Raw genomic sequence first — 27,444 nt, forward strand, 5'->3', positions numbered from 1 at the left:
AAATAATGATATATAAAAGTTTCCAAGGTTTGAGATATCCCCCCTCAGAACATTTTTCGAAGTTGCTCTGTTGAGAGTCTGGAAGTTGTATGTATATAGGGAAGAAATTGAATGTTACCTTCCACAAGATTAAATTTGAGATGCTTTTTGTTTCCCTATATGGACATATACATACCTATTGATATTGATACATATATAGCATTGTTTTTCCATTTTTTTACTGATATTCTAAATGCACAAAACATACTTAGAAAGTTAATTTTGGGGACAGCGGTTAAAATCAGCAAAAACTTTCCTCTTCTTAATTTATAAAACAGTGTAAAGTAGAGCTGCTCTGGTGGGTGACACTCCTACCCTCACAGCAGCACCCCCTTACTCTTTTCGCCTGCCCTTGAAGCATTTCTGCAGAATCCCAGGGCTCTGCAGAAGGTAGTTCAGTAAATAATAGCTAGCTAGGTAAAAGCTACTTAGGAAAAGTTGTTAATATGCTCCATATTTGGTCATGAGTATAGAGAAGTCTTTAGACCTAGAGCCACATTTCCATTGTTTTTCTAGATGACAGAATTCAAGTCTCAGAAAGATGAAATGACACCTAAATTACATATCTGCTTAGTGGTTGAAAGGAAACCATGTAAATCTTGTTGCTGGTCAAGCGAGACTGATACTCTAGCCCCTGTAGTCTGATTGCACACCTTTCTTTCTGTGCTATGCAGCCGTGTGTTCTTGGAAACATGAAGTTAGCACAAAAAGACATTCAAACCAGTTGAGTATGTCTAACCCCAAAATACAAAATCCAAAATCTAAAATGAGCACCAACATGATGCTCAAAAGGAATTCTTACTGTGGCATTTCAGATTTCAGATTTTTGGATTTGGAATGTTCAGCTGGTAAGTATAATGCAGATATTCTCAAATCCAAAAAAATTGAAATCCAAAATGCTGGTAGTCTCAAGCATTTTGGATAAGAATACTCAACCTTTTGGTTTGCTATCAATTTTTACCTTTAAATAAGAAAGTACTATATAAAGTTCACCTGCTTTTCCTTTGGTGCTTTTGTTTATAGACAGATAAGCAGTCAGCATTGTTTTCCATGTTGGTTCCATTTGCAGAACTTTATAGGATACATTTTAAAACACATTTAAAATGTTTATTTAAAATAAGCAGGGAGAGTTCTTTCTCATAGGTTTTTATAAGTATGGATTTATTTGTAGAATATCATTATTATTTAAAAATTACTTTAGCCAAGTTATGCTTTTTCTAGTACTATCTTATCTTTGAGAACAGAAAGCTGTAGAATAAGGCTGGGCGTGGTGGCTCATGCCTGTAATCCTAGAACTCTGGGAGGCCAAGATGGTTGGATGGCCTGAGCTCAGAACTTTGAGACCAGCCTGAGCAAGAGTGAGGCCCCATTTCTAAAACTAGCTGGGTGTTGTGGCAGGTGCCTGTACTCACAGTTACTTGGAGGAAGAGGCAAAAGGATCACTTGAGACCAAGAGTTTGAGATTGCTGTGAGCTATGATGCCATGGCATTCTACCCAGGGTGATGAAGTGAGATTCTGTCTCAAAAGAAAAAAAGAAAGCTATTATAGTAGAATGTATATGTATTTATAACCTTTCTATATATGATTTACAGGAAGACCATGTACTCAGCTGCAGCTTCTAAACCCAGAACGATTTGCACGTCTTATCAAAGAAGTAATGAATGCATTCTGGCCTGGCAGAGAGTTGATTGTGCAGTGGTATCCATGTGATGAAAACAGAAATCACCCACCTGTTTCTTGGCTTAAGATGGTTTGGAAGAATCTTTACATACATTTTTCAGAGGATTTGACTTTATTTGATGAGATGCCACTTATCCCCAGAACTACACTAGAGGAAGGCCAGACCTGTGTGGAACTCATTAGACTCAGGATTCCATCGTTAGTCATTTTAGATGATGAATCTGAAGCACAGCTTCCAGAATTTTTAGCGGACATCGTACAAAAACTGGGAGGAATTGTTCTTAAAAAACTAGATGCCTCTATACAACATCCACTTATTAAAAAATACATTCATTCGCCATTACCAAGTGCTATTTTGCAGATAATGGAGAAGATGCCATTGCAGAAATTGTGTAATCAAATAGCTTCGCTACTTCCAACACATAAAGATGCCCTCAGGAAATTCTTGGCTAGTTTAACTGATAGCAGTGAAAAGGAGAAAAGAATAATTCAAGAATTGACAGTATTCAAGCGAATTAACCATTCATCTGATCAGGGAATTTCCTCTTATACAAAACTGAAAGGTTGCAAAGTCTTACACCATACTGCCAAACTTCCACCAGACCTGCGACTTTCTATTTCTGTAATAGACAGTAGTGATGAAGCTACTATTCGCTTGGCGAACATGTTAAAAATAGAGAAGCTAAAGACCACTAACTGCTTAAAGCTTATTTTAAAAGATATTGAAAATGCATTTTATTCACATGAAGAGATAACACAGCTTATGTTATGGACTCTTGAGAATCTATCCTCTCTTAAAAATGAGAATCCAAATGTGCTTGATTGGTTGATGCCCTTAAAATTCATTCAGATTTCACAGGAACAGATGGCATCGGCCAGTGAACTCTTCGACCCTGATATAGAAGTACTGAAGGATCTCTTTTATAATGAAGAAGGAACCTGTTTCCCACCCTCAGTTTTTACCTCACCAGATATTCTTCACTCTTTAAGACAGATTGGTTTAAAAAACGAAGCCAGTCTTAAAGAAAAAGATGTTGTGCAAGTGGCAAAACAAATTGAAGCCTTACAGGTCAATTCTTTCCCAAATCAGGACGTTCTTCTAAAGAAAGCCAAAACACTCTTACTGGTTTTAAATAAGAATCATACACTATTGCAGTCATCTGAAGGAAAGATGACATTGAAGAAAATTAAATGGGTTCCAGTCTGCAAGGAGAGGCCTCCAAACTACCCAGGCTCTTTAGTCTGGAAAGGAGATCTCTGTGATCTTTGTGCACCACCAGATATGTGTGATGTAGCCCATGCAATTCTAGTAGGCTCTTCCCTTCCTCTTGTTGAGAGTATCCATGTAAACTTGGAAAAAGCACTAGGTATTTTTGTAAAACCTAGCATCAGTGCTGTCTTGAAACACTTTAAGATTGTTGTTGATTGGTATACTTCAAAAACTTTTAGTGATGAAGACTACTATCAATTCCAGCATATTTTGCTCGAAATATATGGATTCATGCATGATCATTTAAAAGAAGGGAAAGAATCATTTAAAGCCTTAAAATTTCCATGGGTTTGGACTGGCAAAAAATTCTGTCCTCTTGCCCAAGCAGTGATAAAACCAATTCATGATCTTGACCTTCAGCCTTATTTGCATAATGTGCCTAAAACCATGGCAAAATTTCACCAACTGTTTAAGCTCTGTGGTTCAATAGAGGAGTTGACATCAGATCATATTTCTATGGTTATTCAGAAGATATATCTTAACAGTGACCAAGATCTCAGTGAACAAGAAAGCAAACAAAATCTACACCTTATGTTGAATATTATCAGATGGCTATATAGCAATCAGATTCCAGCAAGCCCCAGTACACCAGTTCCCATACATCATAGCAAAAATCCTTCTAAACTTATTATGAAGCCAATTCATGAATGCTGTTATTGTGACATTAAAGTTGATGATCTTAATGATTTACTTGAAGATTCTGTGGAACCAATCATTTTGGTACATGAAGATATACCCATGAAAACTGCAGAATGGCTAAAAGTTCCTTGCCTCAGTACAAGATTGATCAATCCTGAAAACATGGGATTTGAGCAGTCTGGACAAAGAGAACCACTTACTGTAAGAATTAAAAATATTCTGGAAGAATATCCTTCAGTGTCAGATATTTTTAAAGAACTATTACAAAATGCTGATGATGCAAATGCGACAGAATGCAGTTTCATGATTGATATGAGAAGAAATATGGACATAAGGGAGAATCTCCTAGACCCAGGGATGGCAGCTTGCCATGGACCTGCTTTGTGGTCATTCAATAATTCTGAATTCTCAGATTCAGATTTTGTGAATATAACTAGGTTAGGAGAATCCTTAAAAAGGGAAGAAGTTGACAAAGTTGGAAAATTTGGTCTTGGATTTAATTCTGTGTACCATCTTACTGACATTCCCATCATTATGAGTCGAGAATTCATGATAATGTTTGATCCAAACATAAACCACATTAGTAAACACATTAAAGACAAATCTAATCCAGGGATCAAAATTAATTGGAGTAAACAACAGAAAAGACTTAGGAAATTTCCTAATCAGTTCAAGCCATTTATAGATATATTTGGCTGTCAGTTACCTTTGACAGTAGAAGCGCCTTACAGCTACCATGGAACTCTTTTCCGATTGTCTTTTAGAACTCAACAAGAAGCAAAAGTAAGTGAAGTTAGTAGTACCTGCTATAATACAGCTGATATTTACTCTCTTGTGGATGAATTTAGTCTCTGTGGACACAGGCTTATCATTTTCACCCAGAGTGTGAACTCAATGTATTTGAAGTACTTGAAAATTGAGGAAACCAATCCCAGCTTAGCACAGGATACAGTTATAATTAAAAAAAAAGTGTGCTCTTCGAAAGCATTGATTGCCCCTGTATTAAGTGTTTTAAAAGAAGCTGCTAAGCTCATGAAGACTTGTAGTAGCAGTAATAAAAAGCTTCCTACTGATGAGCCAAAGTCGTCTTGCATTCTTCAGATCACAGTTGAAGAATTTCACAATGTGTTCAGAAGGATTGCTGATTTACAGTCACCACTTTTTAGAGGTCCTGATGATGACCCAGCTACTCTCTTTGAAATGGCAAAGTCTGGCCAATCAAAAAAACCACCAGATGAGTTGTCACAGAAAACAGTAGAGTGTACCACATGGCTTCTGTGTACCTGCATGGATACAGGAGAGGCACTAAAGTTTTCCCTGAGTGAGAGTGGAAGAAGGCTGGGACTTGTTCCTTGTGGGGCAGTGGGAATTATGTTGTCTGAAATCCAGGACCAGAAGTGGACTGTGAAACCACACATTGGAGAGGTGTTTTGCTATTTACCTTTACGAATAAAAACAGGCTTGCCAGTTCATATCAATGGTTGCTTTGCTGTTACTTCAAATAGAAAAGAAATCTGGAAGACAGATACAAAAGGACGGTGGAACACCACATTCATGAGACATGTGATTGTGAAAGCTTACTTACAGGCGCTCAGTGTCTTAAGGGACCTGGCCACTGGTGGAGAGCTGACTGATTACACTTACTACTCAGTGTGGCCTGATCCTGATTTAGTTCATGATGATTTCTCTGTAATTTGTCAAGGATTTTATGAAGATATAGCTCATGGAAAAGGTAAAGAATTGACCAAAGTCTTCTCCGATGGATATTCTTGGGTTTCTATGAATAATGTGAGATTTCTAGATGACTCTATACTTAAAAGAAGAGATGTTGGTCCAGCAGCCTTCAAGATATTTTTAAAATACCTCAAAAAGACTGGGTCCAAAAACCTTTGTGCTGTTGAACTTCCTTCTTCGGTAAAATTGGGATTTGAAGAAGCTGGCTGCAAGCAGATACTGCTTGAAAATACATTTTCAGAGAAACAGTTTTTTTCAGAAGTTTTTTTCCCAAATATTCAAGAAATTGAAGCAGAACTTAGAGACCCTCTAATGAATTTTGTTCTAAATGAAAAAATTGATGAGTTCTCAGGAATTCTTCGTGTTACTCCATGTATTCCTTGCTCCTTAGAGGGGCATCCTTTGGTGTTACCATCAAGGTTGATCCACCCTGAAGGACGAGTTGCAAAGTTATTTGATACAAGAGATGGCCGATTTCCTTATGGTTCTACTCAAGATTATCTCAATCCCATTATTTTGATTAAACTAGTTCAGTTAGGTATGGCAAAAGATGATATTTTGTGGGATGACATGCTAGAACGTGCAGAATCTATAGCTGAAGTTAACAAAAGTGATCATGTTGCTGCTTGTCTAAGAAGTACTATCCTGTTAAGTCTTATTGATGAGAAACTAAAAATAAGAGATCCTAGAGCAAAAGATTTTGCTGCAAAATATCAGACAATCCCCTTCCTTCCATTTCTAACAAAACCAGCAGGTTTCTCTTTGGACTGGAAAGGTAATAGTTTTAAACCTGAAACCATGTTTGCAGCAACTGATCTTTATACAACCGAATATCAAGATATAGTTTGTCTTTTGCAACCAATTCTAAATGAAAATCCCCATTCCTTCAGAGGCTGTGGTTCAGTGTCATTGGCTGTTAAAGAGTTTTTGGGATTACTTAGGAAGCCAACAGTTGATCTGGTTATAAACCAGTTGAAAGAAGTTGCAAAATCAGTTGACGATGGGATTACGTTGTACCAAGAAAATATCACCAATGCTTGCTACAAATACCTTCACGAAGCCATGATGCAAAATGAAATCATTAAGACATCAGTTATTGAAAAGTTAAAAGCCTTTAGCTTTATCCTAGTTGAAAATGCCTATGTTGGCTCAGAAAAAGTCTGTTTTCATTTGAATTTTGAGGCAGCACCTTACCTCTATCAGTTACCTAATAAATATAAAAATAACTTCCGTGAGCTTTTTGAAAGTGTGGGTGTGAGGCAGTCATTTACTGTTGAAGATTTTGCTGTTGTTTTAGAATCTATTGATCAAGATAGAGGAGCAAAACAAATGACAGAAGAGAATTTTCAGCTTTGTAGACGAATAATTAGTGAAGGAATATGGAGTCTCATTAGAGAAAAGAAACAAGAATTTTGTGAGAAAAATTATGGCAAGATATTATTGCCAGATACTAATCTTATGCTTCTTCCTGCTAAATCATTATGCTACAATGATTGTCCTTGGATAAAAGTAAAGGATACCACTGTAAAATATTGTCATGCTGATATTCCCAGGGAAGTAGCTGTAAAACTAGGAGCAGTCCCAAAGCGACATAAAGCTTTAGAAAGATATGCATCCAATGTCTGTTTTACAACACTTGGCACAGAATTTGGGCAGAAAGAAAAGTTGACCAGCAGAATTAAAAGTATCCTTAATGCCTATCCTTCAGAAAAGGAAATGTTGAAAGAGCTTCTTCAAAATGCTGATGATGCAAAGGCCACAGAAATCTGTTTTGTGTTTGATCCTAGACAGCATCCAGTTGATAGAATATTTGATGATAAGTGGGCCCCATTGCAAGGGCCAGCACTTTGTGTGTACAACAACCAGCCATTTACAGAAGATGATGTTAGAGGAATTCAGAATCTCGGAAAAGGCACCAAAGAAGGAAACCCTTGTAAAACTGGACAATATGGAATAGGATTCAATTCTGTGTATCATATCACAGACTGCCCATCTTTCATTTCTGGAAATGATATCCTGTGTATTTTTGATCCTCACGCCAGATATGCACCAGGAGCCACATCCATTAGTCCTGGACGCATGTTTAGAGATTTGGATGCAGATTTTAGGACACAGTTCTCAGATGTTCTGGATCTTTATTTGGGAACCCACTTTAAACTGGATAATTGTACAATGTTTAGATTTCCTCTTCGTAATGCAGAAATGGCAAAAATTTCAGAAATTTCCTCAGTTCCATCATCAGACAGAATGGTTCAGAATCTTTTGGACAAATTGCGCTCAGATGGGGCAGAACTTCTGATGTTTCTTAATCACATGGAAAAGATTTCAATTTGTGAAATAGATAAAGGTACTGGAGCTCTAAAAGTGCTGTATTCAGTGAAGGGCAAAATCACTGATGGAGACAGACTGAAAAGGAAACAATTTCATGCATCTGTAATTGATAGTGTTACTAAAAAGAGGCAGCTCCCAGATATACCAGTTCAACAGATAACCTATACTATGGATACTGAAGACTCTGAAGGAAATCTTACTACATGGCTAATTTGTAATAGATCAGGGTTTTCAAGTATGGACAAAGTATCCAAGAGCGTTATATCAGCTCACAAGAACCAAGATATCACTCTTTTCCCACGTGGGGGAGTAGCTGCTTGCATTACTCATAACTATAAAAAACCCCACAGGGCCTTCTGCTTTTTGCCTCTCTCTTTGGAGACAGGGCTGCCATTTCATATGAACGGACACTTTGCACTAGATTCAGCCAGAAGAAATCTGTGGCGTGATGATAATGGAGTTGGTGTTCGCAGTGACTGGAATAACAGTTTAATGACAGTGTTAATAGCTCCTGCATATGTTGAATTACTAATACAGTTAAAAAAACGGTATTTTCCTGGTTCTGACCCAACATTATCAGTTTTACAGAATACACCCATTCATGTTGTAAAGGATACTTTAAAGAAGTTTTTATCATTTTTCCCAGTTAACAGACTTGATTTGCAACCAGACCTATATTGTCTAGTGAAAGCACTTTATAGTTGCATTCATGAAGATATGAAACGTCTTTTACCTGTTGTGCGTGCTCCAAATATTGATGGCTCTGATTTGCACTCTGCAGTTATAATTACTTGGATTAACATGTCCACTTCAAATAAAACTAGACCATTTTTTGACAATTTACTACAGGATGAATTACAACACCTTAAAAATGCAGATTATAATATCACAACACGCAAAACAGTAGCAGAGAATGTCTATAGACTGAAACATCTACTTTTAGAGATTGGTTTCAATTTGGTTTATAACTGTGATGAAACTGCTAATCTTTACCACTGTCTCATAGATGCAGATATTCCTGTTAGCTATGTGACTCCTGCTGATGTTAGATCTTTTTTAATGACATTTTCCTCTCCTGATACTAATTGCCATATTGGGAAGCTGCCTTGTCGGCTTCAGCAGACTAACCTAAAACTTTTTCATAGTTTAAAGCTTTTAGTTGATTATTGTTTTAAAGATGCAGAAGAAAATGAGATTGAAGTTGAGGGACTGCCCCTTCTCATTACACTGGACAGTGTTTTGCAGACTTTTGATGTAAAACGGCCCAAGTTTCTAACAACATATCATGAATTGATTCCATCCCGCAAAGACTTGTTTATGAATACATTATATTTGAAATATAGTAATATTTTATTGAACTGTAAGGTTGCAAAAGTGTTTGACATTTCCAGCTTTGCTGATTTGCTATCCTCTGTGTTGCCTCGTGAATATAAGACCAAAAATTGGACGAAGTGGAAAGACAATTTTGCAAGTGAGTCTTGGCTTAAGAATGCATGGCATTTTATTAGTGAATCTGTAAATGTGAAAGAAGATCAGGAAGAAACACAACCAACATTTGACAGTGTTGTTGATACCCTAAAAGACTGGGCGTTGCTTCCAGGAACAAAGTTTACTGTTTCAGCCAACCAGCTTGTGGTTCCCGAAGGTGATGTTCTGCTTCCTTTGAGCCTTATGCACATTGCAGTTTTTCCAAATGCTCAGAGTGATAAAGTTTTTCATGCTCTAATGAAAGCTGGCTGTATTCAGCTTGCTTTGAACAAAATCTGCTCCAAAGACAGTGCATTTGTTCCTCTGTTGTCATGTCACACAGCAAACATAGAGAGCCCCACAAGCATTTTGAAGGCTTTACATTACATGGTTCAAACTTCAACATTTAGAACTGAAAAATTAGTAGAAAGTGACTTTGAGGCACTTTTGATGTATTTCAACTGCAATTTGAATCACTTGATGTCCCAAGATGACATAAAAATTTTGAAGTCACTTCCATGTTATAAATCCATCAGTGGCCGATATATGAGCATTGCAAAATTTGGAACATGCTGTGTACTTACAAAAAGTATCCCTTCAGCTGAAGTGGAAAAATGGACACAATCATCATCATCTGCATTTCTTGAAGAAAAATTACACTTAAAAGAACTGTATGAGGTGCTTGGTTGTGTACCTGTAGATGATCTTGAGGTATATTTGAAACACCTCTTACCAAAAATTGAAAATCTCTCTTATGATGCAAAATTAGAGCACTTGATTTATCTTAAGAATAGATTATCAAGTGCTGAAGAATTATCAGAGATTAAGGAACAACTTTTTGAAAAACTGGAAAGTTTGTTGATAATCCATGATGCTAACAGTCGACTAAAGCAAGCAAAACATTTTTATGATAGAACTGTGAGAGTTTTTGAAGTTATGCTTCCTGAAAAATCATTTATTCCAAAGGACTTCTTTAAAAAATTAGAGCAACTTATAAAACCCAAAAATCATGTTGTATTTATGACTTCCTGGGTGGAATTCTTAAGAAATATCGGACTAAAATACATTCTTTCCCAGCAGCAGTTATTACAGTTTGCTAAGGAAATCAGTGTACGAGCTAATACAGAAAATTGGTCCAAAGAAACATTGCAAAATACAGTTGATATCCTTCTCCATCACATATTCCAAGAACGAATGGATTTGTTATCTGGAAATTTTCTGAAAGAATTATCTTTAATACCATTCCTGTGTCCTGAGCGGGCCCCTGCTGAATTCATTAGATTCCATCCTCAGTATCAAGAGGTAAATGGAACACTTCCTCTTATAAAGTTCAATGGAGCACAGGTAAATCCAAAATTCAAGCAGTGTGATGTACTCCAGCTACTATGGACATCCTGCCCTATTCTTCCAGAGAAAGCCACACCGTTGAGTATCAAAGAACAAGAAGGTAGTAACCTTGGTCCCCAGGAACAGCTTGAACAAGTTTTAAATCTGCTTAATGTCAACTTGGATCCCCCCCTTGATAAGGTCATTAATAACTGCAGGAACATATGCAACATAACTACTTTGGATGAAGAAATGGTAAAAACTAGAGCAAAAGTTTTAAGGAGCATTTATGAGTTTCTCAGTGCAGAGAAAAGGGAGTTTCGTTTTCAACTGCGGGGGGTTGCTTTTGTGATGGTAGAAGATGGTTGGAAACTTCTGAAGCCTGAGGAGGTAGTGATAAACTTAGAATATGAATCTGATTTTAAACCTTATTTGTACAAGCTACCATTAGAACTTGGTACATTTCATCAGTTGTTCAAACTGTTAGGTACTGAAGATATCATTTCAACTAAGCAATATGTTGAAGTGTTGAGCCGCATATTCAAGAGTTCTGAAGGAAAACAGTTAGATCCTAATGAAATGCGTACAGTTAAGAGAGTAGTTTCTGGTCTGTTTAAGAGTCTACAGAATGATTCAGTCAAGGTAAGGAGTGATCTTGAGAATGTGCGGGACCTTGCACTTTACCTCCCAAGCCAGGATGGCAGATTGGTGAAGTCAAGCATCCTAGTGTTTGATGATGCACCACATTATAAAAGTCGGATCCAGGGGAATATTGGTGTGCAAATGCTGGTTGATCTCAGCCAGTGCTACTTAGGGAAAGACCATGGATTTCATACTAAGCTCATAATGCTCTTTCCTCAAAAACTTAGACCTCGTTTATTGAGCAGTATACTTGAAGAACAGTTAGATGAAGAGACTCCCAAAGTTTGTCAGTTTGGAGCATTGTGTTCTCTTCAGGGACGGTTGCAGTTACTCTTGTCTTCTGAACAGTTCATTACAGGACTAATTAGAATTATGAAGCATGAAAATGATAATGCTTTTCTGGCCAATGAAGAAAAAGCTGTAAGACTTTGCAAAGCTTTAAGAGAAGGATTGAAAGTGTCCTGTTTTGAAAAGCTTCAAACAACATTAAGAGTTAAAGGTTTTAATCCTATTCCCCACAGCAGAAGTGAAACTTTTGCTTTTTTGAAGAGATTTGGTAATGCAGTCATCCTGCTGTACATCCAACATTCAGACAGTAAAGACATTAATTTCCTATTAGCATTAGCAATGACACTTAAATCAGCAACTGATAATTTGATTTCTGACACTTCATATTTAATTGCTATGCTAGGATGCAATGATATTTACAGGATCAGTGAAAAACTTGATAGCTTAGGAGTGAAATATGACTCTTCAGAACCATCAAAACTGGAGCTTCCAACTCCTGGCACACCAATACCTGCTGAAATTCATTATACACTGCTTATGGATCCAATGAATGTTTTTTACCCAGGAGAATATGTTGGGTACCTTGTTGATGCTGAAGGTGGGGATATCTATGGATCATACCAGCCAACATACACATATGCAATTATTGTACAAGAAGTTGAAAGAGAAGATGCTGATAGTTCTAGTTTTCTAGGAAAGATATATCAGATTGATATTGGTTATAGTGAATATAAAATAGTTAGCTCTCTTGATCTGTATAAGTTTTCAAGACCTGAGGAAAGCTCTCAAAGCAGAGACAGTGCTCCTTCTACACCAACCAGCCCTACAGAGTTCCTTGCTCCTGGTCTGAGAAGCATTCCTCCTCTTTTCTCTGGTAGAGAGAGCCACAAAACTTCCTCTTCAAAACATCATTCCCCCAAAAAGCTTAAGGTTAATTCTTTGCCAGAAATCTTAAAAGAAGTGACATCAGTGGTGGAGCAAGCTTGGAAGCTCTCAGAATCAGAACGAAAAAAGATTATTAGGCGGTTGTATTTGAAATGGCACCCTGACAAAAATCCAGAGAATCATGACATTGCCAATGAAGTTTTTAAACACTTGCAGAATGAAATCAGCAGATTAGAAAAACAGGCTTTTGTAGATCAAAATGCAGATCGAGCCTCCAGACGAACATTTCCAACCTCAGCATCCCGATTTCAGTCAGACAAGTATTCATTTCAAAGATTTTATACTTCATGGAATCAAGAAGCAACAAGCCATAAATCTGAAAGGCAACAACAAAATAAAGAAAAATGTCCTCCTTCATCTGGCCAGACTTATTCTCAAAGGTTCTTTGTTCCTCCCACTTTCAAGTCAGTTGGTAATCCAGTTGAAGCACGTAGATGGTTAAGACAAGCCAGAGCAAATTTTTCAGCTGCCAGAAATGACCTTCATAAAAATGCCAATGAATGGGTGTGCTTTAAATGTTACCTTTCTACCAAGTTAGCTTTGATTGCAGCTGACTATGCTGTGAGGGGAAAGTCTGATAAAGATGTAAAACCAACTGCACTTGCACAAAAAATAGAAGAGTATAGTCAGCAACTTGAAGGACTGACAAATGATGTCCACACGTTGGAAGCTTATGGTGTAGACAGTTTAAAAACAAGATACCCTGATTTGCTTCCTTTTCCGCAGATCCCAAATGACAGGTTCACTTCTGAGGTTGCAATGAGGGTAATGGAATGTACTGCCTGTATCATAATAAAACTTGAAAATTTCATACAACAAAAAGTGTGAAAGAACTTAAAAAGCAGAGGTAGATCTTGAATGTGTTGTAGCACAAATGTGAATTGCTGTATGTATTTCACTAAGCTTCATTGCCAGTTAGCTAGGAATTGTGAAGCACACTGCAAAGTGTTCTAAAAGAATTTTGACATTAACATGAATACCAACAGAAAACCCTAACTGAATCTAAAAGAAAATGATTTTGTTGAAGATGGTGAACTGCAAAATCACTAGATGTATTTGAATGATTGGGATGGCACATCATCGAGCTGCACTTTATATAACCAAAGCTTAGCAGTTTGTTAGATACATGTCTCTGGTTAGAATGAAGTTAATTTTTTGTTTTTAACATGGTATTTTTGAAGGAGCTAATGAAACACTGGACATATCATTGATTTAAACATCTAAGGAGAATTAAATCTTTGTAGTTTATCGTATTTTAAAGTGGATCTCCTTGGATGCATTATTTTCTTATCAGCTGGCTCTGATTATGAATTTATTGGCAATTTCATATCATAAATACTCAGTGCACTTAAAAATGGTACAATATTTTAATCCTGACTATGACTTGACAGAAGTGTGAAGGTAGTACTTACAGTGCGCTGGGTGCACTTTGCATCTTCATTTTAGTGTTTCTTTTACATCTTATGTTTACAGGCTTCCTGTTTCATGAAGATAGCATATGGAAAACTCAGAATGGTGGCAGTTCTTATTATCAGTTGTCAATATTGTTTCTGAAAACTGCCTGCCAAAACAATTTGCTTTGTGTTTATGTGTACTTTATTTCCACCATTGTCATAATTTATATGGTATGGTTGAAAAGGATGCAATCTTTTGTTGTCTAAAGGTGCTGCAGGTAAAAACAAATATTTGTCTTTCAGTATGGCGCACTTAGTAGAGTTTTTTTTAAATTTTACATTAAAATCATTAAAAAAACTTGTTAAAATCATTGTGATAGTATATAGTAGTTTATAAAGGAGGAATTATCAGCTTTTATTTTCCCATGAATGACTGAGAACTCACATTAATTTTCATCATGTTCAAGTGTCTCGCCACACTTCATGTGTTTCTTTTGCAGAATGTAAAAGAAAGGTAATGATAATTAGTTTATGTAAGTGTACTGGCTGTACATGATGCTAAATATATTTTATGCAATTAAGGGCTTACATAACATGTTAAAACTTTTTTTACTTTTATTGGTGATAAGGAATGTTTGCGCCCTCACAATTATATTGCTTCTGGATGTGAAATTATATAATTATTTCTGCTATTATATTAAGTGCCATAATTTTAATAAAGCAAAATGTACATATGAAATTATTGTAACTGATTATTTCCTGAGAAATAGTTCATGAGGATGTATTTTTATTTTATTTTATTTATTCTGTCTCACTTTGTTGCCCTCAGTGGAGTGCCATAGTATCACAGCTCACAGTAACTTCCAACTGTTGAGCTGAAGTGATTCTCTTGTCTCAACCTCCCAACCAGCTGCGATTAAAGATGCCTGCCCCAATGCCAGGCTGCTTTTATAGACGGGGCCTCAGTTTTGCTCAGGCTGGTCTTAAACTCCTGAGCTCAAGTAGTCCAATCACCTTGGCCTCTCAGAGTGCTAGAATTACGGGCATAAGCCACCATGTCCAGCCAGTTCATTGGGATGTAAACCATATCTTCCTACATTAAGTTTTGGGGTATGTGTATGTGTTTATTGGAACAATTAGTATAGAATTTTCCTATATTTTTATGCTGGAATTTTAGCAAGTTTCTTTTTTAGGATTAATTAATTATAAAGTATTTGGTATATGCTAGGTTTATTAGGTGCTTACTGATTTAGTTAAGAGTTTATTTCACCTTTTTTAGGGAGTAAGATTAGTTGATATACATTAGAATCTTCATAGTTCACCACCTCCCTACATTGACCAGCTCCTTAATTGATGTAATTTTTGTCGACCATACATGTACTACATGTATGTATCAGTAAAGGGCCCACTTCTTTATGCTGACCACCTCCATATATTGATGAGTTTGTTACAGTTCCTTGAGTTGTCAACTTAACAGAGGTTCTACTGTATATTGTGTATGTATGTATTTGGAAATAGATGGATTAAATAAGGTTCTCCTGTAGGCGGGGAGTGAATTGGTATTTCCCTTTCCTCAGAGAATAGCTGCATGTCTGAGGTTAATTCATACGTGAGCCCTGACAGATAGGGAAAGTTCACCTTTACACCTGAGGCCCAGGTCTACAAAGTTAGGCAGATAAGGACCAAGAGTTCTGTGTTATAAGAGCGACCCAAATTTCTTTCTTATTTAAATCTTACATTGAAGTTCAGATTCAGCACGTAGGATATATTTTATTGCTTTTGAATATTACAATGTATACAGAAACCTGGTCTGGCCTTTGTGATAGTTGACCTAGTAGGAGTTTTGCAGAACCCCACCACCTTCTGCCTTTTCAGAAGAATTGCTTCCACCCTCCTACCCTAGTCCCCAGGGGAGAGAGACTTATCTGATATATGAACTGGAGGGAAGGGTCAACACATGTGGCTAGACCCTTGAATTTGAGCTTGTTTGCCTTCAGAGAAGGGCGTACCTGGCTGTCCACATAGCAAGCTGTGGGAGTTGGAGGCCTGTAGTTTTGCTGTTCCCGTTTTATTCAGTTGTAAAGTATTAGCAAGTACCTTATGCTGCAAAACAAAAGTCTTTACTGTCAAAACTTATATTTGGATCTTCATGTTTTTAACTCATGTCTACTCAGCTGATGAAGTGGAAAAGAAATTAAGTGATAGTTTTGAATCCATAAAATAACATTTAATAGTCTATAACCACTTAGTATAATAGGAGTATTGGTTTATATACATTGTTATGTATGTACATAAATGTGACCTGGGACCATCAGTGAAAATTTAATTACATTGTATATTGTGTTTGAGAAGACAGATTTATGCAGTACATTTTTGAGGATAGCCCATCTAAAAGCTCTGATTCTAATGCTCTTTCCAGAGAACGCAGCTATCTATAACAGCTTTAGGAATGATTCGATATAGCTATGGAGCAAAAAATAACTTTAACTTTTATTCAAAAGGTTGTATTTTCCATCCCTTCGCCTTGATTTCTTTTCCTTGACCTCACTCTATCATCTAAGTGCCATTTCTCGGACATGTACTATGAAAACCAAGCTGGTTTATAAATGTTCAGTGATCCTATGTTGTGGCCAACTGGGATGAAGACATGTTTTGCACAAACATGGACTAGGAGAGTAAATACGATGAAATAGCAGAACTATTATATTTGCTATGATAATAGGTACATTGCAGTAAGAAAGCTGATAGTAATCTTAAAAGTTAGGACTGAATTAAATGGAAAATGTGAATGCCAATTTATAATTGACAGCACCCAATTCCCCGTGAAACTTGTGCATTACAGTTAGAGTTGAGTTTGCTCTTCTTGGGAAGCACTGTATTTTTATTTTGCAATCTCAAGTGCTGATCCATACTAACAAGTTAAAAATAGGAGTTGTTATAAGTGGACTACACGGTTAAGTGAACATATTAAAATAAAACAGCTCTAGAAATAAAGAAGTTACTTTTCTACTTTTGATTCTGAGATGATAGAAAATGAATTTGAACTTGTTTTTACAGTTACAAACCCTTCATGAGAAAGTGGCAATGCTGTTGGTCTGACTACAATCTTGAGCTGTTTGGAAATTCTTACTATAACAGGTAAAACAAAACTAAAAGCAAATCCCACCATTTTTTGTTATGGAGGGCATCTTACAAAGTAAGTGAGTGACCGACACAAAACAAACCTGTCTCAATATGTTTGGTGTGCTCTACTTGATACACGTAGTAACTTGTAAAACCAACTGGCACTAAACATTTTCACAAGCTATGAGCATCTGCTATCTTTTATGTACTGCACAGAGGTAAGTACCTGGGCTGAACAGGTAGGAGTCCCACTGTACACTGATCAAGCCCACTGATCTTGGTAGGTGACTAAATCCCTTTGGGCTCCAGTTTCTGCATTTGTTAAATATAATTCCATCTGTCCAGTTTTCACACAGGTGGATGTTTGGATGGAATGAGAAAGCATATCAAAGTTTTTCAAAGTGAAAATAGCTATGCAAACATTTTGGTTTGATTGCAGTAATTGCTATGTGATTGTGTGACTTGCCCCATCTGAGCCTTGTCACTAGACACTTTGGGAAAAATATTGTCTATCTCATAGTGGTATTGTGAGGATTAAAGAAGCAAGACACTCAAACTGTGGAGTCTCTGAAAAATACAGGTTAATGTTTATTGCTCACACGACTAATTTTGTGTAATTTATTCCTTGGACTACATACTGACAAATCAGATCAACCCTTTAAAACTTGAAGATTTTCTTTGTTTCTTTGTTTCTTTCTTTTTTTTGAGACAGAGTCTTGGTCTATTGCCCTGGGTAGGGTGCTGTGGAGTCATCCTCACAGCAACCTCAAACTCCAGGGCTTGAGCTTCAGCCTCCCAGTAGCTGGGACCAAAGTTGCAACCCACAGTGCCCAGGTAATTTTCCTATTTTTATTATAGTAGACGTGAAGTTTCACTCTTGCTAAGGCAGATCCTGAACTCCTGAGCTCAAGCAATCCTCCCATCTTGGCTCCGAGCACACTTGGATTACAGGTGTGAGCCACTGCACCTAGTCTAAAATTAAAGATTTTTATGTGAAACTTCAAACCCTTTGCATCAAACTGAAGGGAGAACTTGAAGTTTGAGTGGTAGGAAATGCTGCATAGAAGTTTGGGGACATTTTAGCACTGACCAATGCGACTTTTATAGGGAGTTACATATCCACAATCAAATGTCATAAATCAATTTCACACAGCAACTCAACATTTGTTGCACACTGACACATACAAGGGATAGGGAGGGAGGAGGGAAAAAGAACATTTGAAATTGTTCTCATGAAAATTGATCCAAGGGAATAAATACATTGCTTTAGTATTTCTTCTACTTTTTGTTTCTAACATCCATGTGCCATTTTGAGATCATGTAGTTTCTGAGTTCCTCTGGAAAGCATGTCCTCCTGCTTCCTGTCCGTGGTCACCTTCCCAGTCCTATAGGATGTCCAGCTGCTCCCCGAGTGGGAGGGCCTGAGGCCAGCAGCCTGTACAGCTCCTTGGAGGGGCAGATGCTCTGTGGGAGAGGTGGGCAGCTCAGAGACAGACGTGACTATGCTCCTGGCACGTGGTGCCCACGCCAGCCACTGACAGGTACAGCTTCCCATCTGGACATGAACAAATCTCATAGAGTCCCTGTGAGCTGGCAGTGGGACCCCAGGTCCCCTGCACCAAGTTGGGTAAACACACAGTTTCAGCATCAAGCACAAGCTGTTCAAGAGAAGTTGAGAGGTGAGATGTTAAGGGAAGAATGAATTCTAATCAACAGGAAAGTCATTGCCTCAAAATGTTTCAACAAATTAGTTTTTCTCTTCATAGAAAGTGAAATAGGCACCTGCCTTTATGTAAGTCACATTGTAACTATCTGATTCTTTTAGAACCTGGTTCTAACACACAGGCAGGGGTTTGACAATTCCCCCTGGTTTGACAATTCCCCCTCCGAGTCTGAGCGAGCCCACTTTTTCTTCTTCCCATGTGCTAGGCCAGCTGGGAACTGTGACCCTACTGCAACAACACGCAGCAGTCTGTGCATTCGGTAAACCAAGTTGCATTTCGGTTTTATGATATTACATTCCTAATTCAGAATTACTTGTGAAAAATAATGGATTCATGTTTATCTTCTTAGCTACTTTGACTTTGTGCTATATCATCTGCTCCCCATCAGGATAAATTATAATCTACAGAAATAGATCTTAATCATTTTTGCCTTTGAATGCCGACATCTCCCTAACTTTTAAACAGTAAGTTCAAACTCCACTATCTTCCATCAGATGCTGAAAAGCAGTAGACACACAGACTAAAGCTGATTAAAATGAAAGGGACTGGGTTTTATGGTCATATTATAATTTAGTTAAACTGAAATACAAACAATTAGCCATTGAGGGGTGTTAGCAAATCTTTGTGATAAGGATATAAAAATCGTCACACGGAACAGCCAAGCCTTGCCTACTCCAGGGCACTCGCTTGTCAGGAGGAATTAGGGTATGTTGTGGGTAGGTCCAGTTTTCTTCCTTGCCAACAAAGGTGAGCTCCTGCTGCTCTTTTCTGTAGCTCTCAGCCATGGCTTCCAATGGAACTGACCCCTGCCTGCCACCCTGGGATCCCAACCCACCCCATGCAGTGTGAGGGGCCTACAGCAGTGGTGTCACAGGCAGAGTGTGGCCCTGTGTGATCTGCTATAATGTCTGACTCAAGCTGAAGAGGTACTATTTTATTTTAAAGCAGAATCCCTGTCAGTCGCTGCCTAGTGCCTTGGGTTCTCCAAGTATTTGTGCTTCTCTAACACCCTTTAACTTGTTGCTTTTCCCATCCCCTGTCTTGTAGCTAATTGGTCAATTTTTTTCAAGTTGTCATTTTTTTCCCTACTTTTCCAGCAAATTCTCGTCACTGATAGTCCACATACTGCGTTCCTTGCTCATATTCATTTGCCTATTTGGTGGGAGCCTGGACATCACTTTGAACTACTTCCTCCTAGGAAGAAGTGTCCACCTTAATGATTGGCCTGGCTGTGTGTCATTTGTAAACATGACCCCTAATTCATGGAAATAAGTAATATCATTTCAAAATTAAGATCAGTTTAAATTCTTTGAAGGTGCACTTTAAGGGTACAGTGACTTTCAGGGTATAGTGACATTATAATCCGGTAATGAGATTCCAACATCTTGGTTTCCATTCTGCATTTATTGGCTGCTGCCCTCACGGCCTCTTGTGATGACAGCACATACACCCTTGCCTATCATCTCCCCTTCCTATTAATATCAAGTTAATGTAATTTCAAAATGTTGGCACCCATATCACCACATTAGTGTCTGAAAACCTGGTGATATAGTTAAGCAAATATTATTTTCTCTTTTGGACAAGTAAGAAGATGGGCCCACAGAGAGGCAGTTAACTTCCCTGAATTGTAATAGGTAATTAGTAAATTGATCTGGCACTAGAGCTGAAGCCTCCTAGCCCCCTGCCCTGTCCTTTGCCCACTGCAACTTGTTTCACATGTGGGGCCTGGGTGTTGAGCCTGGGTGTTGGCTCAGGGTGATAATCCATCTCAGCAAGAGAGTGGGAATCGTCCTGCTCTCTCACTGTACTAGTGGCTTTCATGGACACTTATTTCAACACCCCCCCTACTTTCCCCCAGGAAGCATAATGGCAGCATAGACAAGCACAACCCAGTCACTCACTGAAAACTGCTGCTAAGAGAGAGCTATTTAAAAGAAAATCTGTGGAGCACTGCCCTATTTTGTGCATATTCATAGATATGAAAACAGCCAGGAGTAAGAGAAGATGACATCAGTTGTTTGTAAAGATTTATAGCCTAGTACCATATAATTAGAATCAGCTTATACGCTAATGCCCTTGGTTTTCTTTTTCTCTGCCACACATTGGAAGAATAAGAGTTGTTTTGGGCCACACATTAAATACACAAACTCTATTGTAAGCTATGATAATTAGCAAAATGGCCCATGCATACTTTTGGTGATATCTGACACCATAGATAAGCAAAAAAAAAAAAAAAAAAGTCCCCACAAAATTAGCATGTGGCCTCAGGCTGCTTTTAAGAACATTTCTAATATGTCTGATTTTTCAGCTGACTGAGCTTTTTCCTTTTTTTTTTTTTAGCTGGAGTCTGAATAATCTGCATTGAGTACCCTGTGCTATTAGCCTCACTGTGACTCTGGTTTGTGTCACTCATCCCTGCTCTCCACCATCCATGGATTCACTTTCCTCAGTCTTAGTTATCTGTAGTCACCTGAGGTCAGAAAATATTAAATCGAAAATTCCAGGAATTGGTTCGGCACCTGTAGCTCAGTGGCTAGGGTGCCAGGCACATACACCAGAGCTGGCAGGTTTGAATCCAGCCCGGGCCTGCATAACAACAATGACAACTACAACAACAACAAAAATAGCCAGGCGTTGTGGCGAGTGCCTGTAGTCTCAGCCTTGGGAGGCTGAGGCAAGAAAGTCGCTTAAGCCGGAGAGTTTGAGGGTGCTGTGAGCTGTGATGCCATGGCACTTGACCCTGGGTCCAGCATCTCCCCTCTGTCCATGCTGCCCACCTGTTAGTCACTCACCAGCCTCTGCACTGTTGGATGGACTGTTAAGGTATCTGGGTGCTTATATTCAAGTCTCCTTATTTTACTTAATAATGGCCCCAAAGCACAAGAGTGGTGATGCTAGCATAGTTGCTCTATTTTATTTATTTATTTATTTTTTTATACCTCTTTTAAAATTAAATTTTAGCTGTGTACATTAATGCAATCATGGGGTACAGTCTGGTGTTTTCATATACAATTTGAAATATTTTTATCAAACTGGTTTACATAGCCTTTATGTCTTTTTCTTAGTTATTGTGTTAAGACATTTATATTCTACTTTTAGAAAGATTCACTTGTACCCTTGAAAGACAAACCATAGAGGTGATCCCTCCAATCACCCTCCCTCCACCCATCTACCTCCCTCCCCTTCCATTCCCCTCCCCCCCCCCCATATTCTTAGGCTATAATTAGGTTATAGCTTTCATAGGAAAGCTATAAATTAGTTTCATAATAAGGCTGTGTACATTGGATACTTTTTCTTCCATTCTTCTGATACTTTGCTAAGAAGAACATTTTCCAGCTCCATCCATGTGAACACGAAGGAGATAAAGTCTCCATCTTTCTTTATGGCTGCATAGTATTCTATGGTGTACATATACCACAATTTATTGATCCATTTGTGAATCGATGGGCACTTGGGCTTCTTCCATGACCTGGCTATTATGAATTGGGCTGCAATAAACATTCTGCTACAAATATTTTTGTTGTAATGTGGTTTTCAGTCTTCTAGATATATTCCTAATAAAGGATTTAATTGCAGGGTCAAACGGCAGGTCTATTTTTAGTTCTCTAAGCATTCTCCAGACATCTTTCCAAAAGGAACGTATTAGTTTGCATTCCCACCAGCAGTGTAGAAGTGTTCCCTTTTCTCCACATCCACGCCAACATCTCTGGTTTTGGGATTTTTGTGATATAGGCTAATCTTACTGGAGTTAGGTGATATCTCAAAGTAGTTTTGATTTGCATTTCTCTGATAATTAAGGATGGTGAGCATTTTTTCGTATATCTGTAGGTCATTTCTCTTTAGAGAAATTTCTATTCAAGTCCCTTGCCCACCCTGAGATGGGATCACTCATTTTCTTCTTGCTAATATGTCTGAGTTCTCTATGGATTCTGGTTATTAAACGTTTGTCAGAGACATAACCAGCAAATATCTTCTCCCATTCTGAGGGCTGTCTGCTTGCCTTACTTACTGTGTTCTTGGCTGTGCAGAAGTTCTTTAGTTTGATCGGTCCCATTAGTGTATTTCTGATGCTGCTTCAATTGCCCGAGGGCTCCTCCTCATAAAATTTTTGCCCAAGCCAATTTCTTCAAGTGTTTTCCCTACACTTTCTTCTAGTATTTTTATGGTTTCATGTCTTAAGTTTAAATCTTTAATCCAGTGAGAGTCTAACTTAGTTAATGGTGAAAGGTGTGGGTCCAGTTTCAGTCTTCTACAGGTTGCCAGCCAGTTCGCCCAGCACCATTTGTTAAATAGGGAACCTTTTCCCCACTCAATGTTTTTAATTGGCTTGTCAAAGATCAGGTAATGGTAAGTAGCTGGATTCATCTGTTGGCTCTCTATTTTTGTGCCAGTACCATGCTGTATTAATCACTATTGATTTATATTATAATCTGAGGTCTGGTAGCGTGATTCTTCCTGCTTTGTTTTTATTCCTGAGTAATGTCTTGGCTATTCGAGGTTTTTTTCTGATTCCATATAAAATGAAGTATTATTTTTTTCCTAGATCTTTAAAGTATGACAGTGGAGCTTTAATAGGGAATGCATTAAAATTATATATTGCTTTGGGTAATATGGACATTTTAACAATGTTGATTCTTCCCAGCCATGAGCATGGTATATTTTTCCATTTGTTAACATTTTCAGCTATTTCTTTTCTTAGAGTTTCATGTTCTCTATATAGAGATCTTTCACATCCTTTGTTAGGTAAACTCCTAAATATTTCATCTTCTTTGGCACTACTGTGAACAGAATAGAGTCCTTGACTGCTTTTTCAGCTTGGCTGCTGTTGGTATATATAAAGGTAACCTGAGATGCTGCTGTATTCCTTGATCACTTATAGGAGTTTTGTAGTTGAATCCCTGGTGTTTTCCAGATATACCTGTGAAAAGTGAAAGTTTAATCTCTTCTGACCCTATATAGATGCCCTTAATCGCCTTTTATTCCCTAATTGTGATGACTAAAACTTCCATTACAATGTTAAAGAGCAGTGGAGACAATGGGCAACCTTGCCTGGTTACTGATCTGAGTGGAAATGATTTCAGTTTAACTCTATTCAATATGATATTGGCTGTGGGTTTGCTGTAGATGGCCTCTATCATTTCAAGAAATGTTCCTTCTTTGCCAATTATCTTAAGTGTTCTGATCATGAAGGGATGCTGGATATTACCAAAAGCTTTTTCTGCATCAATTGAGAGAATCATATGGTCTTAATTTTTTAATTTGTCTATGTGATGAATTATATTTATAGATTTATGTATGTCTAACTATCCTTGAGATCCTGGGAAAAACCCTTTGGTCGTGGTGTATAATTTGTTTGATGTCTTGAGACATCTTTTGAATAATTTCTTGAGATATCTTTTGAATAATTTCTTGAAATTCTAATTCCCTCCTTTCCTCCAATCTGTTAATCTTATTTGCTATCCAGATTCTGAACTCCATTTCTCTTATCTCAGCCATCTGTTTGTGGATGGGATCTTGAATTGCTTCTGCTCCATCCTTCTTTGGGGGACTTGATCTACTCTGGTTATTCTGGTTACCAGAGTTTTTCTGCTGATTCCACCCCATGGTGAATTTGACCGTTTGGAGACCGTCCCAAAACCATTCAGCCTGTGGCTGCCACTGGAGAAGATTCTGGATTCCTCTGGTTGCCAGGAGAGATAGGGTGTGTCTGTCCAGAAAAGCCTCAGGGGTGTGAGCCTTATTGTTCTCGCTGCTGCGGCTGTTGCTCTTCAGTCAAACAGTCCTTGACATGCCCTGCTCAGGTGCCCAGGGGCAGCAGTGAAGCGGTCGCAGCCATGCAGGGGATGCATGGGTCAAACAGTCCTGGGGTGCCCCACTTGGGTGCCCAGGGAGCAGTGGCCAAGTGGCAGCAGCCTAGGGGGATGCATGGGTGGAACAGTCCTTGGTGTGCCCCACTTGGGTGTCCTGGGGGTAGAGGCTAAGCGGCAGCAGCCTGTGGGGGACGCACAGGTCGATCAGTCCTCAGGACACCCTGTTGGGGTGCCTGGGCGGGGGCAGTGGCTGAGTGGCAGCCATGCAGGGAACACACAGCCCAAGCAGTTCTCTGGCTGCAGGGCTTCGACAGGGTGCTTGGTCCCGCTGGTGTGCGGGGACACTGTTCTTGGGCCTCCTCTCACTGTCTCTGTAGGCAAGGGGGGAAGGGTGGACTGGGAATTCAAAATGGCAGGGAAATGTTAGTTCAATTTTTTTGCCTGGCTAGAGGATGTTTGAAGTCTCAGCAGGGTCCCTCTAGGGGAGTAGACCCCTCTTTCTGTAGCTCTCACACATGGGGTAAGACAATAAGTCCTCAGTTTACTGCTTGCCTGTAGGAAACTTACAGGAGCAGACAAAGAGAAAAAACACAACTTTCTTGGGGGAGGGGACGGACACTCTTCCTTCAGGATGTATTATGAACCTGTAGATTGCTTTCTAGGAGTCGCAACTTGCCTCAGCAGAGTTGTCCTGTAGATATCACTCTTCTCGCTCAACGGGGCTCCTAGTCTTCAACTTTGTTGGGTATTTTCTGGAATTTATCCTTTCCCCTGAATGGGAGCTTCTGTCGGAGGCTGGTACCTGTTGGCCATCTTGCTCCTCCCCCAGTTACTCTATTTTATTATACGCTATTGTTCTTAATCTCTTACCATGCCTAATTTATAAATTAAACTTCATCACAGGAATGTACATATAGGAACAAACATAGTATATGTAGGGTTTGGTAATAGCCAAGGTTTCTGGCTTCCCCTGGGGGTCTTGGAATATACCTCCTGCAGATAAGGGGAGACCATTACATTTCTAGACTTGAAGTCTCAGATTTTATCTTTATTTTCATTGACTTTTGGAAAAGGCTCATATTTCATTTACACTTAATTCCATGCGATAAGCACAGCACTCTGGGCAACCACATGATAGTTTTCATGTACAGGGAGCTCCTAGACTGTCCTACTGAGATAGGCCGGATCCCTAGGAAGTGGCAAAATTGATAGTTTCTGTGAAGTCTGAAAGTCTATAGCATTTCTTCAAAGTTGAAAATGACAAATGACTTAATAGCACAAATACTAACTAAAGAAAGCAGTCTGCATCTACTCTAGAATAATTTTTACCTTTCTTGGCTCGCTACCAGTGTGCTGAGTTATTTCTTGTGTTCTTGTCACATTTTCTACTCTGCCTTTCATAATGTGTTGTTGCAAACTACCAGAAACTTAATTCCATAACTCAATAGATGTGATAGTCAAGAATACCATGAGAACATACGGGAGGCACTCCATCTATTGAACTCACCATTCCATCACTACTCTGGAAAATGATATCCTCCTGAGAAAGGCCCTCGATTTTTCCAACATTGGCTTTAATATGAACACCTGTTGGGGCATCCATGCGTAGACTCCGTGTGGGGGATTCTAACCTGAAATGAGGAAAAGAAGCAAAGAAGAGAGTATTTAAAAAAAAAAAGCCATTTCAGCAATCCCTCAACCAAAGGCTTAACATAGAAAACAAAGATATATAGAATTTTCCTAAATGCTAACATATTGTACATTATTCATTGATAAATTCAGAAATAATAGGTAATAAAAAATAAACTTCCTATTAATAAGAGCCTATGAAATTCATATTCCCTAAAAACCAGAAATATTAGTCAACCCCAATCCTATGCAGTAGTTTCAGGTGGCTGGTTAAGCATTCCAGAAGACCACACCAGAAGAAAATACCATTGGTGAATAAGTGGGCAAAATTAGTGTTTAGTTAAAACACAAACTCGTTTGGAGGATAGACAGACATCAAGACAATGCCTACACTCGCCACACATTCATGAGACAGTATAAGTTGGGTTTTTGGATTTCATTTGCCGGGTTTTTTTATTTTTAAATTTAGAAAGATTACAAGGCAGATGAAAAGATTTCATTTGGAAAAATTATTGAACTGGTAGAGTTGATAGAGTTTGGCCAACACTCGTTCTGTTTTTTTCACATATAGGAGCAGAACCAAGGCTATACGGGCCAGAAAAATTCGGCTACTTGCCGCTGCCAAGAAAATACCGAATTTCCAGCAGATGGCGCAATGTAGTCACTTGAAAGATTTTCAGCTGCTCAGCACAAAAATTCAAAAAGCTGACTTCTTTGAAATCTTTAAAAAGCAGTAAAAGGAAGAACACAAAAAGACATATAATTCAGAAATCCTACCCACTGAAGGGTAGCAGTAGATGGAGGAGTGGTCTAAGAGGAGAGAGCCAGGAAAATGGCTTACGAGAGAAGTACCCTGATAACAAATTTGAGTTTAGATTGGCTGAGTGTTTATTCAATAGAACTTTTAAATCAGATGGATTGCTACCATAAATGGGCAAGGTTTTTTCTCAATCATTATTTGTTACACAAGACAAAGTTTCATTTTCCTATGTCCATCTGAGCATGTAAAATTTGACCTGCTACATATTTTGAAATCTTACCTTAATCTGAGAAAACTCTTAAAGACATTGGAATTTATTATTCAAATTAGGTGGTACTTGGTTTGTGGGGATACATTTTGGTATATTCCCATGTGCTTGGTGTGGCTGATTGCCTTCCAGTTTGCTATTTTGGCCTCCACCAACTGCTTACATTTTTCCTTCCTGGAGGGCAGGGAAGGAAGAACATGGAGCACCTTTTGAAGGCCTAGACCATCTCAGGTGAAGGGTCTGTCTGTGACTTTGAAGATCCTAGTGAAGATGAGTCTGTTTTCAAGATCAATTTTTTTTTTTTTTGAGACAGAGTCTCACTATGTCACCCTTGGTAGAGTGCTATGTCATCACAGCTCACAGCAACCTCAAAC

The 27,444-nt window shown here is 38.4% G+C and overlaps 2 protein-coding genes across 2 annotated transcripts in view; one reads left to right on the forward strand and one right to left on the reverse strand.

Moving 5' to 3' along the window:
• The window catches only part of SACS (sacsin molecular chaperone), a 49,007-nt gene extending 34,505 nt beyond the window's left edge, over positions 1-14,502 (forward strand). Inside the window, exon 9 of the mRNA XM_012809514.2 lies at positions 1,633-14,502. Coding sequence (XP_012664968.2) covers positions 1,633-13,190 — 11,558 coding nt within the window. The 3' untranslated portion in view covers positions 13,191-14,502. The remainder of the gene's footprint in view (positions 1-1,632) is intronic.
• Positions 14,503-18,357: 3,855 nt separating this feature from the next.
• Positions 18,358-27,444, reverse strand: part of SGCG (sarcoglycan gamma) — a 59,560-nt gene continuing 50,473 nt past the window's right edge. The window contains exons 6-7 of the mRNA XM_003796719.2: positions 25,921-26,044; positions 18,358-18,537 (exon numbers count right to left, since the gene is read on the reverse strand). Of these exons, the coding sequence (XP_003796767.1) occupies positions 18,364-18,537; positions 25,921-26,044 (298 nt within the window). The 3' untranslated portion in view covers positions 18,358-18,363. The remainder of the gene's footprint in view (positions 18,538-25,920; positions 26,045-27,444) is intronic.

This window comes from Otolemur garnettii, unplaced genomic scaffold (genome assembly GCF_000181295.1).
Source record: "Otolemur garnettii isolate 467f Iridium unplaced genomic scaffold, OtoGar3 scaffold00106, whole genome shotgun sequence".
In the NCBI taxonomy this organism is placed as follows: Eukaryota; Metazoa; Chordata; class Mammalia; order Primates; family Galagidae; genus Otolemur; species Otolemur garnettii.